Source organism: Akebia trifoliata, chromosome 16 (assembly GCF_017979445.1).
Source record: "Akebia trifoliata isolate Shusen 1 chromosome 16, ASM1797944v1, whole genome shotgun sequence".
NCBI lineage: Eukaryota > Viridiplantae > Streptophyta > Magnoliopsida > Ranunculales > Lardizabalaceae > Akebia > Akebia trifoliata.
Window position 1 is genome coordinate 28,702,779 of NC_141390.1, and position 14,673 is coordinate 28,717,451.

The window sequence follows — 14,673 nt, forward strand, 5'->3', positions numbered from 1 at the left end:
AACGTGTAAACATGGGGCTAAACATTTCGGAATGAGCTGATTTTTGGGGGGAGGATGATCTTCTAATCATAGAGATCATCCTCACCAAAAATCAGCTCATTCCAAAACTTCTAACCCATGTAGGACAAAAAACGTTGTTAAAGTGAGTGGTAAAACTTAGGGTGCTCAAACATTCCCTATATATAATATATATATGGGTCCCGTTCCGCACCCTAAGTTTTACCACACACTTTAACAAACGTGTTTTGTCTTACATTGGTTAGAAGTTTTGGAATGAGCTGATTTTTGGGGAGGATGATCTTTATGGTGAGGAGATCATCCTCACCAAAAATCAGCTCATTCCAAAACTTCTAACCCTATCAAAAATGGTTTATAAAAAATGGACGGTCCACGATTTTTCAACGTGTAAACATGGGGCTAAACATTTCGGAATGGGCTGATTTTTGGGGGATGATCTTCTAATCATAGAAATCATCCTCACCAAAAAACAGCCCATTCCAAAACTTCTAACCCATGTAGGACAAAAAACATTTGTTAAAATGTGTGGTAAAACTTAGGGTGCTGAACATTTCCCTATATATATATATATATATATATATATATATAGGGTAGCGTTTAAGGGCAAACTTTTTAGTAAACTTTTTGGCAAAACATTTTTCAAAACATGGGTTAGAGGTTTTGGAATGGGCTGATTTTTGGTGAGGATGATCTCTACGGTGAGTAGATCATCCTCACCAAAAATCAGCCCATTCCAAAACTTCTAACCTATGTTTACCAGCTGAAAAATCGTGGACCGTCCATTTTTTGTAAACTGTTTTTTATGGGGTTAGAAGTTTTGGAATGGGCTGATTTTTGGTGATGATGATCTCCTCTGGCAAAAATTTTTAAAACATGAGTTAGAGGTTTTGGAATGGGTTGATTTTTGGTGATGATGATCTCCTCACCATAGAGATCATCCTCACCAAAAATCAGCCCATTCCAAAACCTCTAACTCATGTTTTGAAAAATGTTTTGCCAAAAAGTTGGTCATTGAACTCCCCCCATATATATATATATATATATATATGTATTTTTTTAAATTTCATAGAATTTTGTCTTTACATTCTTATCGCATCAGATCATGTTTTTGGATGCCACAAGATGAGCTCAACGACTCTTAGTAAGATTTGAAATCTTACTAAGCTAGTAAGGATAGACTTTCTCAATATTTGTAGTTGAAACCAGCATACGAACCGTTGGATAAGATTTACTAGGTCAATAAAGCCCGATAGATTCCTAATAAATAATTCCTCGAACGTTGGGTTTTAGGTTATAGATTTGAATTTGAAAACGACTCCATCCATCCCCTATTCCCTCTCTTAATTTTTATAACATTATCTTTCCCAAAACGGTTTCATTTCTCCTCCCATCATAAAAACCCCTAGAAAAACCCTAACCTCTCATCTTCAATCTCTTTTTCTCCTTCAACAACCAGAAAAAATTTCAATGGCGAGGAATAAGATTTCCAAGCAAGAGAAATCTCACAAAGAGGTTCCACAGAAAGAGAAACCTCTTGAAACAATGGAGAATCCTTCGGAGAAGCTCGCCAACTTGAAATCTCTCAACTCTTTTCTTGTAAAAGAGACGTTTGAACGCAGAGAACAGATCGACTCGCTTCTCAAATCTAAAGAGGATTTGGAGTTAGAGATTACTCGATCTGCAATGGAGAAGGAAAGATTGGAGGATCAGATGGTTGCGGCTGAGATCCAACGTAGCTTATCTCTGGTTTTCGTGACTGAGAAGCTTAATCAACAGGAGGAAATGTTGAGGGATCTGATGAGGAAAGAGAGAGAAGAACTGATGAGTGAGTTGGAGGAGAAAAACAGAAAGATCGTTCAGGTTGGTAACGATTTTCGTAGTTATAGAGATTCAGTTGGAAAGGATCTCGATCTGAAGCAAAAAGAAGCAGATTTGTTGAGATCTGTGGTGGTAAATCTGGAGAAGAGCAATGCAGGTGCTCAGGTGGAAACAAGAAGGATGCGAATGGAGCGAAATGGAGTTGTGGAAGAGAAGGCTGAGATGGAGAGAAGATTTGAGGTTCTGAAGAGAGAAATGGTGGATGTTGTTGAACAAAGGAATGAGATCGAGCAGGTGAAGATCGAGCGAGATCTCATGATCGGAAAGTTGCGAAAGGAAGTCGATCTCCTCAAAGTTGATCTTAGCCGTGAAAGATGTGCTCTCGAAGGTGTTCTTCGTGAGAGGGATGAGATTCAAAAGAAACTCTGTATTGAAGTAGATGAGGCAGAAAGTCTGAAATTGAAACTCATTGAGTTTGAGAAGAGTAATTTAGTGATTCGAGATGAGCTTGGTTGGTTACAGAGCGATCGAGACAAACTTGTGGAAGAGAGAAATGAGAGGGAAAGAACCCTAGAATCATTGATGATGGATAAGGCTTCGATTGAGAGAAGCTTGTTGGACTCCTCAAAGTTAATTGAGGATCTGAAGGGAGAGAAGAGCGAAATTGTTGCAGAAAAGGAAGAAATAGAGCGGGAGAGGGCTAATCAGGCGACAAAGATAACTGAGTTGCAGAAAGAAGTAGACAAACTCTCTGTGACCATATCCATGCAGCGAAGGGAAGAAGAAGGTTTGCAATTGAAAGTATCTGAGCTGGACAAGATTAATGCGGACATTTTGGAGAAACAAGAGCGGATGCGGTTGGAGTTCAGGGTATTGGTGGAAGAGAAAAAAGAGAGTGAAAGAAACTTCAAGTTGTTAATGGAAGAAAAGAATTCAACGATGAGAAGTCTAGAGGAGGTGAAGATTAATCGGGAGGTTGAGATTGTTGAGCTGCAAAAAGAGATAGTCGACCTCAAGGCCGCAATGTTGTCACTTCAAGAGTTGTGCAGAAATCAGGTTGAAACAAACAAGAAGCTCCAATCAGAAGCTGAACGTTACAGAGATGAGTGGGATAATGTTTGTAAGGAGCTCAATTTGAAAGAAAAGGAGGAAGTGAGATTGACATCGGAAGTTTTTGAATTGGAGAAGGGTATTTTGGAAACCAAACAAGAGCTCAAGCAGCTAAAGATGGATTGTGGTCGCCTATTTGAAGAAAAGAAAGAGATGGCGAGTAACATTGAGTTGTTGACGGAGGACAAAGCATTGTTGCAGATGAGTCTGGTAAAGGCTGAAGAAGGTATTGAGGATCTGCGAGTAAAGATGAAATCTGCGGAGACGCGTGCAGGGCAAGCCTTGGTGATGTTGAAGAACATAGCTGAAATGGTGTGTGGTGGTGGGTCTGAGGATGTTAAAGGAGATTTAGCCATCAATGCCGAGAAGATAGATGAAGAACTTCAGCCATTTGCGGTGGAATTGGATGCAATTAAGAGGGTTTTCAATAAAAAAGAGGGGAAGGTGGTGGACATGACGCGGGAGCTTGAGTTCTTGAAGAACTCTGTGGTGGAAGCACATAAGAAAAGGAACTTCTGGACATGGTTGTCTTCTGCAACAACAATTTTCGCAGCAGCATCTCTGGCCTATGTGGCTAAAGGACGCTAACCGATTAATGGGATCTTCTCTAAAGTTTCATTAACAGTTTGTAGGAGATTCTAGTTTTAAAAAAATCGGTTTTATTGATGGTAGTAGTAGTTCAGGTTGCTTCTTCTTGAAGTTCAAATTGACTTTCTTCTAACTAAGAAGAAAATTTGTTCTCTTGTTGCCTCTGAAAATCAGTCTTAGCTGATGTTAACTGCTTTTTTACTTCAAAATTGTCTACTGTTTAGTACATTTTATCATTCTCTTTTGTTTCTTCAACATATTTCTTATAAATGTTTGGCTATTTTTTCAATTATTGAAAGGAGCATTGCTCTCTGATGAAGCTCTCTATAAAACTTTCACAACAATTACGTTGGAAGCTAGGCTGAGAGAGATGAGCATAACGGACCGACTAGCACCAATTGTAGTTCGAGCTCATTAAAGCATAGACGGCCTATTTTACTTAGAACGTAGATGGCATGCCACAACTATGAACACATGAACAATATTGAAAGTGGCCAACTGAGCGTTGGGTGCAGTGGCCAAGGCACCCCTTCAAAAAGGGAGAGGTTTTGAGGTATTGAGTAGAAATGGCTAACATACGAGGGTGCTCATCTACTGAGCCCTCATCAATTTTAATAATTATAATGTATTCATGAGAATCTCAATAATTGTAATTAGGCTCTCATAAAATTTCAATTGTAAGAATCCAATAGCTATAAATTATTTTTACTAAATAATTTCAATTTTTCCACACCACGCAATGCTTATCCAGTAAAACAATAATTTAACCAATTGCCCTTCTCAACTTTTGTTTTGAATCGTAGATTCTCATTATAGAAGCTGGCAGCAATTCTAAAAGGAATCATAACCTCAGAACCAAATAGGACTTTACAAACCTTAACTTCCAAAATCTCTCTTGACCTATGTTACCCAATTCACTGCTACTAGTCTGAATCACGAACCTAACAAATTTTGGTTGGGTTCGACGAACCAAAACATTTAGTTCAGCAAACCCAACAATTTGGTTTGATGAACCAAATAATTTTTTAATTGGTTCAATGAACCAAATTAATTTTTAATAAATTTTCATTATTCATATTTAAAATTTAGATTATTTTATTAATTTATTTCTATTTTACTTAGATTTTTTAACATTATATTTGTACTTATAACTCCTAGAATTGAATTATATATATGCACAAGCAAACCAAGCCAGTGAACTGATCTAGGAAACCAAAGTGAATCAAGAAATGAATTATCTCTACGAACTAGGTTCATTCTAGAGTGGCAAACCATGAACCCTAAACTTGAATTTGAACCGAGCAAACAAATGAACCAAGTAACATAACTCTTAAACCCTATAATTGGGGTTGTTAATGGATAGGTTTGGGACGGGCCTTAAACTAACTGATCCTAATTGTGCCTCCAAATCCTAGCCCAAACCCATACCTTTTTAACGGTGAGGCTAGGCTAGGTCAAGTCGAATAACAAAAGACTATCCAAACCTGGACGTTTGAGCCTATTCATAGATAAGCTTGGGCTAGCCCATATCCAGTCCCGAGAGCTGGTCGTACCTAGCGAAAGTTGTATTTAACTCGAAAAGTCCAGTCCAAGCAAAAGTTACTTTTTGCCCCTCGGTTCGTAGGGTTGCAACTTGGGCAGGCAAAACCTGACCTTGTGTCATGTCTGGGCATAGTTAGCTTGGGTTCGGCCAACAACAAAAAATGCCTAATTTAAATCGGGTTGGGCACGGGCATAAATATCAAAAAACCCGATTTGCACAAACCTGAACTTAATATGATTATAATTTAAAAATATTTCTTATCTTGACTTCTTTCACTCATAATTCATATTTCAATATGTATCAAGACTAATGTGTAATTATTTAAGTGTAATTCTATATTGTCATACAATGATTATATTACAACTTCAAATATTTTTCTTTTCTTTAAAATTGTGATTTTTAAAATTTTAAATTTGCTTATAATTTTATAATTTTATGTATATAAAATTTTGTAACACATTTTCGGAAAAATAATAATAAATTTTAAGTTCTTTTACATGCCACTTATCTGTATATAAACCCCTATGATAATGAGAAATATAGTAACCCGACCAACCCAACTTGGGTAGGGTTCGGGTTGATCCACCAAGAGATCAATTCTGGCCCTTATCATGATTCGGACCTAAGATGGCCCGATCCATGTGGAGTTGAGCCGAGCAGCCCGGCCCATTTACAGCTCCACCACCAATTCAACATTTCAGCTAATGTGCTAAACCTCCATATACCTAAAATTTCTTCATCTTCCTGAACAATGAAGCGAGTTTGGAAAATCTCAGAAGCCGCAAAAGCAGATCTGCTTCTTCAGAGATACTCTCCAAAACCAAAAACCCTAATTTCTCCTCTCTCCAACCTTCAATGGAGCTCAAATCACATATCCATCAGAGATATCTCTGCTCATACTCGTTTTTTCTGCTCCAACGGATTTTCAAAGCTCATCGATTTGTTTACAGAGAAAGAGACAGGTACAACTGTAATAATCTGCGAAGAAGATCTGAGGTTGAAGTTATTAGAAGTTACGAAGGAGTTGGTTGAGAATCGTTCTGATTCTGAGAAGATCAGTAGAGTATTGGAATCGAAGGCGGCTTCTTTGTTACGTTCTGATGGATCTGCTTTGATCGAGTTGTTTTATCAGCTGAAGACATGGCCTCAATTATCCTTAGAGGTACTTCTGTGTTCATTTTGGGTTTTAGGGCTTCTAATGTGCTTAGTTTTATTTTTGGAGTATTTTTATCTAAATTGTTCTTTTTTTTCAATCAGATATGAAAAATCAATAAAACAATGGAAGAAAGAATTTCTCAGGGTTGTGGCATTTTTTTCATCTAAAAATTATTGATTTTTTTTAAGAATTTAAGTCTTTGTTATCTAATAAAAATGATATTTTGTAATTGAACATTGATTTATCCAGTTTATAATAGAAAAAATAATATTTTAATTCAAACTGGTTTCGAAGGGTTTAACTAATCTGGGACATCTTGGCCTCAGTGCGTACTGAGACGAAACCAGAAACCAAATTTGAAAATCAGGGAACTTTTAAGTTGCAAAAATTTAATTAAACAAAGGAAGAACATTTCTTGAATTATCTGTTGTTTTTTCCGATCAATTCAGGTTTTTAATTGGAGAAGAAGAAAAGCTGATACCAATTTCCCTATGGTATCGGAGGAATATGCCAAGGGAATATGTATCGCTGGTAGAGTTAAGGATGTTGATCTTGCCGTTGACTTGTTTAAGGAGGCGGCTAGTAAAGGAATTAAGACATCTTCGACTTATAATGCTCTAATGTCAGCATACATGTACAATGGTTTGGCTGAGAAGTCTCAGACATTGTTTCGAGACTTTAAGAGAGAATTGAATTGTAGCCCTACAATTGTGACGTACAATATGCTCATATCAGTTTTTGGTCGATTGATGTTGGTGGATCATATGGAGGAAACTTTCAGGGAGATAAATGATTTGAAACTCTCCCCTAATTTGAGCACATACAATAATCTCATTGCTGGGTATGTTACGGCATGGATGTGGGAGGACATGGAGAGGATATTTAATGTCATGGAAAAAGGCCCCATCAAACCTGATCTTAATACCCACTTGTTAATGCTTCGAGGTTATGCACATTCGGGAAATTTGGAAAAGATGGAGATTACGTATGCATTGGTTAAGCATTATGTGAATGAGAAGGAGGTGCCGTTGCTCAGAGCGATGATATGTGCTTACTGCAAGAGTTCTAATAAAGATAGGGTTAGAAAGATTGAGGCACTAATGAGGTTTATTCCAGAAAAGCAGTATAGGCCTTGGTTGAATGTGCTCTTAATTAGGCTTTATGCACAAGAGGATTTGATGGAAGGCCTAGAGAATTATGTTTGTATGGCATTTGAACATAAAACCTCGGTTGTAACCGTGGGTATAATGCGTTCAATCATATCAAGTTATTACCGATGCAATGCTGTGGAAAGGCTTACAAACTTTGTGAAGCAGGCTGAGTCTGCCGGGTGGAGAATCTGTCGGTCTTTGTATCACTGCAAGATGGTCATGTTTTCATCACAGAGGCGTTTGGAGGAAATGGAAAATGTTCTTAATGAGATGGAGAAATTGAACTTAGATCCTACGAAGAAAACATTCATAATAATGTATAAGGCCTACACAAAATGTGGCCAAAGATATAAAGTAGAGCAATTACTAGGGACGATGTGCAAGCATGGATTCGAAATTCCTTTGGATGCCTTCCCTTCGTAACAGTGCCTATCACATTAGATAACAGCATTTTCTTCGCTGAAATTATTTGGAAAACAAGTTGGTGAAGCATTGGAAATATAGGAGCTGAATAATGCATAGGTATGCTTCTCATTTCTCATGCTCCCCATATTTTTTCTTATTTTCTCCTAAAATCTTCCTGTGGTATGAAGCCTGACTATGTTTTTCTTTTATTTTCTCCGTTGAATGTTGTGAATTATGCCCCCTATCTTATGAACAAGCTTTATGAATCACTCATATCAATTCACCCATAACTTGCTCCTAATATGATTTCTCAAGGGAAACCAAACTACAAAAGTGATTTGGGGGATAGAAGACTCCCTAAGAGGAAACTAAAGAGACAACTCTCTTTTTAACATTTTCTTAGGTGCCATGCAAACATTTTATCAAGAAATCCATTTCAACAGGATTACGTTTCTAAAAAATCCTCTTTCCATGGTAACACTTGGTTAAATAAATCTGCAAAGATTCAAAATCAAGTCAAGTTATTACTAGCACAATAGTTTTGTTACTGTTTTAATAATTAGAGGCCTTGATGGTGATGAGTGTTGTTCTTTGGTTAGTAATATTTTTATTATTATCTCCTGTAGTACCCTTCGCATAATGAGACCCTGTAATACTCTATTGAAGTATGGGTTAAGTGGCTTATGATGGTATAGCCGTGTAAGGCATCTCTAGGTGGGCATAAGAAGTTGAGCCTAGGGTTTAGGGTTACGCTTTTGGTTGTATACATTCACAGAATAGCCTTACGTAATTGTGGACCCACCACAGGTAATATTTTTTTAAAAAAAATTTCCAAAATCAAGTTTGAACTCTTGAAAATCTTTTTTTTTTTTTTTTAAATAAAAAAATACTTAGATAACTTAATGCACGGAACACAACTGATGATGAGAATTACTACAATTTTATTTTGCCATTGGCGAAATCTTCCTAGTCAAGGAGAATTGATGGAGACATCAAATATTGAATTGTAGATTTTAATCTTTATTTAGTTTTCTATTTTAGGGCTTTAATTTTATGTTTTTGGAGCTTAGTTTGATGTTTTATTAGCCTATGGTGTTAGTATATGTGTTTAGGGGCAATTTGGTAACTTTATATTGATTTCTTAATGAGTATAGACTGAAAATTCAAGAGAAATAAAGTTATGGAATTGGGAGATAGATAATATTTCTGGTTTTGTTTTATTTAAGTTGTTTGAAGTTTTTTTACAACCATTAGATCTCCTTATTTTAGTTGGATGGTTGAGATTATATTTAGGGTTTAGATAACATTATAAATACTTGCTTCTTATTGTAATTTTCTTCAATGATAAATAAAATTGAGATAAAAGCTTTGATATTCCTATTAATGGTGTGGTGTGAAGTCATTTTGGAGTGAATTCAATATCTCTTTCTTCTTTTAATATTTATTTTATTTTATTTTTTATTCTTTTATTTTTCTTGATTTTCTTGAATTCTTGATTCTTGAAACCTATAAACCTTAACCTTAATCCCTCCTTACCTTACAAAACTTTAACCATTTTCATTGGGATTGTAGTCATACTTGCCCAAAATCATAATTAAATTATCCTATCCTACTCAATTTCTAACCTGGTTTCCCTAAATCCCCTATTTTGCTTAAATCAAACTCCATTTTTTTATCTCCCCTCATCGTCTTGCATCATAACTCCATTAAGTAATGTCACAACCTTTTTTTTTTTTTTTTTTTCTTTTATTGGTAACAGATAAAAATTAGTGAAAAAGATTTAATAGAAACATAGTGAGAGAATTTCCCAAAAAAAAGCCTAATAAGATACAAAGGCAAAAGGATACAATATGTCTATAATTGAACACCAAATCTTCAAAGTGATTCCTCCTCATATCTCGAATTACTAGGGATGTGCTGAATAATTCAGCTCCACCTTTGAGAAACCAAACTACTGTTTGTCACACCTGTTGGGGATAAATAGTATTCAGAAAGTAAGTCAAAAAATGTATCCGTAGGAATCATGATTAATCCTATAGGTTTCAATAATGAAAATTACTGTGCTTCCTATAATTTGTGTATCGCACCAAAATCCAATTCTGAGCATTTTCCTTTAGCGGAACACACTAGTTATGTCATTTTTTTAATAGTTTTGGTGGGTAAGCAGGACTTGAACCTGCAACCTCACAGTTGCATTGCTATATGTCAACTAGTTGAGTTTAAATTCTATCATTTTTTTTACTGATCCGCTTTCTTCGTGCAGAAAATGATGTACTGAACTCTGGATGCTTGACTGCTAAATTCTTCATGGGAATTGAAATAAAACCGACTAAGGTCTTTTAGGGCATGCATTTCACCATATTTTACTTCCCGTATGCTCGTCAAATTCTTTGTAATATTGCAAGGGCTGATAAAGGATGAATGACATCATCGATGTCATAATCTCAAAGGAAATCGTAGCCAGAATCTATCTGTTCAATAGATACAGTATGCTCATTCTTAAAGAGGTACATTTTTTATTTTATTTTTTTGTTTCTTAGCTCCCGCCGAAGGATAAATTATGTGAAGAGAGCTGGAAGTAATGAGGCAATTCCTTGAAAAAAGTAGGAGGGCATCCTGTTTTCTTTTGCATATTGATTCTCAATTATTGTAGACTTTCTCTTTATGTTTCAACTTGCAATGCGGAATATACCCGAATGTTATAAGGCTCAATCTTCACTGTATAATAACTTTTTAACGCACCCCAGCTTTAATTTATTTCTCAAATATATATATTTGATGGATAAAGCTGGTTCATTAGAAAAGGGTGGTCGAGGAGACCAACCCAAAAGAAAAAAAAAAGAGAAAAACGGATAAAGAAAAGAAAGAGAAAAAACACAGCCATCCTCAAGAGGGTTCTAAGTTACAACAAGGGCCCCATCTCACTTGGAAATCTTAAAAATAAATAAATAAATAAACCTTAAATTCCTTGAATAACTTCCCCCACTAGAAGAGAAACCTGAAAACCTAGAAAAATAAGTGTTGAAGAGTGCCTTCCTTTATCTCAAAGATCCTATTATTCCTCCCTTTCCAAAGACTCCAACATATGGCAAATGGAAGTAGAGTCCATAAAATTCACTTCGACCTAAAGGCGACAGGATTGGAACAACTCTCTAATGGCAGAAGGGAAGCAACCTACTAATCCAAACAGGGAAGAAGTGTGCCCAAACTGGTCTCACGACGGAGCAGTGAATCAGAATGTGATTTGCCAATTCCCCATTATGTCTACAGAGGCAACAAAAGTTCGCAATGGAGAACCCCCTCTTTATAAGCTGACCCAAGGTGTCAAGTTTACCAATACAGACGGTCCAAATAAAAACTGACATCTTGGAAGGTATTTTACCACACCCCACGTAAAAGGATCAAACCTTGGTTTGAGACAGCAGACAGTTCAGCGTGCATGGAGGAGACTGAGAACTTCCCATCCCTAGTGCCACACCAAATATGTGAATCTTCTAAATCGTTATTGAGGGTAGTAGTCTCTAACCTCTGGATTAGGTTGCCAACACTATTGAGCTCCCATTCATTGAAAACTCTTCCAAATGTGTTTGAACCCCCATCATTTCTCCCAAGACTCGCCACCGCTTTACCCTTTTTAAGTGAGATCAAATGCAAGTCCGGAAATTGGTCTTTGAGAGGAGTATCACCACACCAACAGTCCTCCCAAAACCTAACTCTATTACCTTCAACTTGACTTTCTTGCGAAACACCGACAGCTTTTTAAGAATTCCCCTCCATAACCCACGCCCGTATGAACCTCTAGCCGGCCCACTTTCCGAACCCAAACCATCAAACCTGAATTTCTTAACCAAGACTTCTTTCATTAATATGTTGTTGAGAATAACTTGTTAATATTTATTGCATGCATAGTAAGAGCTAGTAGGTCTGGGTTGAATCATAGGTTTGATCCTGTAGAATCTGACCCATTAATATAAGCTATTGATGGGCTATTTGGAGTTAAAAGTATCCCGAGATAATTCTCCCAACTATGGGAGATACCTAAGTCAGTTATTCCCACGACGTTTAGCCCAAAAAGAAGAAAAAATTGTACAGGAGAAACGTGTGTGTTGCAGGGGTAGGGATGAACCATCAATCACAAATGGTCAAGCGTGAATCATGAACCATATCTGATGCATTGCACCAACGGCCCACAGGGAGGCCCATTTTGTTTCCACTGCAACAACAGCCTCTGAAACTTATTCTGCTTGAGTTTGTAATGGTCTTGCAGGACAGTTTTTTGGACTTTTTTGGATTATAAGGTTGAGGCTGGGGAGCAATGCATAAGGACGTTTCTGTTTCTGGGTCCACACCACCGGTCCTCAGGGCTCACTCCAACAATCTCAAGGAACCACCCCCCACCCCTCTCCTCATGATTCTGTCATTTTATTTTGTTGGTTAGAAATTAGGGAAAATTACTTAGTAAGACCCCTAGTGGAGGGATGTATTTCTAATTAGTCCCTAAGTTTTGCGTGATAGCTTGATAAGACATTTAGTAAATTTCTATTTACTAATGGTCCCTCCTTATTTGCGAACTCACCACTTTTTTATTGATTGTCGAGTTCACTACTTTTTATTTATTGTCGAATTTGATGTTTTTTTATGTAGTGTTGAACTCACCACTATTTATTTACTATCGAACTCAACACTAGTAAAATCCACCTAATTTCAATTTTTGAGTTTTTTTTTTTACTAAAATACATAGAAAGATTGACTAAAAACTTGAGATAATGACTTGTTTAGATGATTTCAACCGAAAAGAGTCATTCTTGATCAATTTGCATCCAAACATTAAGAAGAAAAAAATCTAATTTTGTACATACATTTTCAAAATATTTGAAAAACTCCTTGAAAATGGCTTTTTTTTCATTCTTAAATCCTTTACAAGGGAATGGAGTCTTCGATACTCAGATTGAGATATGAGAAATCCAATTTTTTTGGATGAAAACAATGAGTTCAAATGGTTAAGGCTTTCTATTATGAGAAATGTAGGAGATGAGGCCCAAGCATGGTTAAGAAAAGAAAAGTTTACAAAATGGATTATTAAGAGTCCGCCCAAAATTTAAGGACTATTTAGAAAAAAATCCCTCCACCAAGATCTTTTAAGTAATTTTCCCTAGAAATCATAATAATTCACTATGTAAGTACATGCTTGTATGTGACAGGAGTTGAATGGACATGTATCATCAATGTATAAATATGTTTGTATGTATCAGGATTCAGGTGTTGGACAGATACAACACCATAAATCCCATACAAAAGTCAAATATGGTCTGTGGCTTTTATGGGAATCTCGAAGTGTATATACTCACAAATCTTGAGATTCTGTTTTGACGGTGGATATGTCTTACTAAGCCCTTTTTTTTTCCTTACTAAGTTAGTAAGGCTAGTTGGACTCTAATAAATATAACTGCAAATTTATAAGAAACTTGGATTAAAACTTATGGCTCTGAAATTTAATTGGAAATATACATGATTATTATGGTATCGGTCTCATCTCATGCTATATATCCCAATGTACATATGCATGGATCACACATCCATGTGGCACTCAGAAACATGGTCCGATGCCATGTAGAGCATAAAATTTCAAGAACTCTAAAATAAAAAAAATATTGGAAAAATATTTTTTCCATTATACATATAATTTGGAGGTTCAATAGTAGTCTTTTTTGGAAACGCTAATGATTTTTTCACTCAAAAATTTTCATGCGATCTGTATTCGATTGATGTGTCAAGGGCACAGAATCGTTGATCTTTTCCTTGTGTATCTTGAAGAAAAAGATCTATGGTTATGTGTCCTTGCCACATTAGCTGAGTACAAACCGAGTGAAAATTTTTTATTCAGAAAATTGCGACTCTTTTTGAAACACTTGATTGACCAAATAAGTATCATCGTGATCTAGATAAAATATCAATCATTGGATATCATGTGTTTTAAAATAAAAAATTACATTTAATCACATCGTTTTAAACATGACTGATTTTTATTGAGTTATGCCTTCCCTAGAAAAGGATTTAAACTCATGAAGTACAATTCTTCCCCTCGAACCCACTTGTTCCCGTGCCCCCCAACAGCCCAGCCAATTGGCTCTATGGCTAGGCCAAACGCATGATGCCTAGGCTGTATAACCTTATTTCGGCCGTGCAGCCTAGGCGGTCAAGCTGTTCAAATTGATGCTAACATTTCATATGGGTACCTTATGATAATTCCAACCCTCACTGACAAATAGTAGAGTACATTTCATCAGTTATCTCACAATAATCCAATCCCCACAACTCAATTATCTAAGTTCAGCCCACAGGACTTTTAACTTGCACCAAACTACTTTTTCTCGCTTGTGTCATTATCTATCTTTATTGGATATTAATCACTTATTTCAATTGGCTTTCTTTTATTTTATCTCTTTTATCGATCTTTATTGGGTATTAAGCACTTATTTCAATTGACTTTCTTTTATTTTATCTCTTTTATGGGAATATGACTTACAAGAATTACAAATTTAAGTAAAAAAAAAAGTTTGAGATCTCGTTGATTGATGTAAGTTATGTCAATTTAGCCATTAAACCAAAAAAAAAAAAAAAAAAATTAAGTATACATTTAAGAAATTCTTAATAGCAAAAAGTGATTCCAGCCCATCAAATATTGAGTCACATAAAAATAAAATACTTGGATTTGTTCGTGAGCTAATAAAAATGAACCAAGAATCATGTGAGAAGATTTGGTTAGTGTCACATCTGCTCCTAGCAAAAACAGAGTTCATGTGAACAAGATTTGGTGGAGATGTTTGGCATATCTTGAAAGTTTTCTTAAAATAAAAAAACAAATTTGACTTATATCCTAACTA

The 14,673-nt window shown here is 36.0% G+C and overlaps 2 protein-coding genes across 2 annotated transcripts; both read left to right on the forward strand.

Moving 5' to 3' along the window:
- Positions 1 to 1,342: 1,342 nt before the first annotated feature.
- On the forward strand, positions 1,343 to 3,820 carry LOC147383298 (uncharacterized). Its single transcript, XM_086429393.1, has one exon. It carries the CDS (start codon positions 1,486 to 1,488, stop codon positions 3,532 to 3,534), a length of 2,049 nt encoding a protein of 682 aa, XP_086285519.1. The 5' UTR covers positions 1,343 to 1,485; the 3' UTR covers positions 3,535 to 3,820.
- A 1,975-nt stretch (positions 3,821 to 5,795) lies between these two features.
- On the forward strand, positions 5,796 to 7,906 carry LOC147383299 (Pentatricopeptide repeat (PPR) superfamily protein). The gene is made up of 2 exons (XM_086428648.1): positions 5,796 to 6,239; positions 6,683 to 7,906. Exons 1-2 carry the CDS (start codon positions 5,829 to 5,831, stop codon positions 7,805 to 7,807), a joined length of 1,536 nt encoding a protein of 511 aa, XP_086284774.1. The 5' UTR covers positions 5,796 to 5,828; the 3' UTR covers positions 7,808 to 7,906.
- Positions 7,907 to 14,673: the final 6,767 nt, after the last annotated feature.

Coding starts and splice junctions, on each gene's coding strand:
- LOC147383298 (XM_086429393.1), top strand. CDS start 1,486: ATGGCGAGGAATAAGATTTCCAAGCAAGAGAAATCTCACAAAGAGGTT.
- LOC147383299 (XM_086428648.1), top strand. CDS start 5,829: ATGAAGCGAGTTTGGAAAATCTCAGAAGCCGCAAAAGCAGATCTGCTT. Junction 6,240..6,682: donor GGCCTCAATTATCCTTAGAG/GTACTTCTGTGT, acceptor CGATCAATTCAG/GTTTTTAATTGGAGAAGAAG.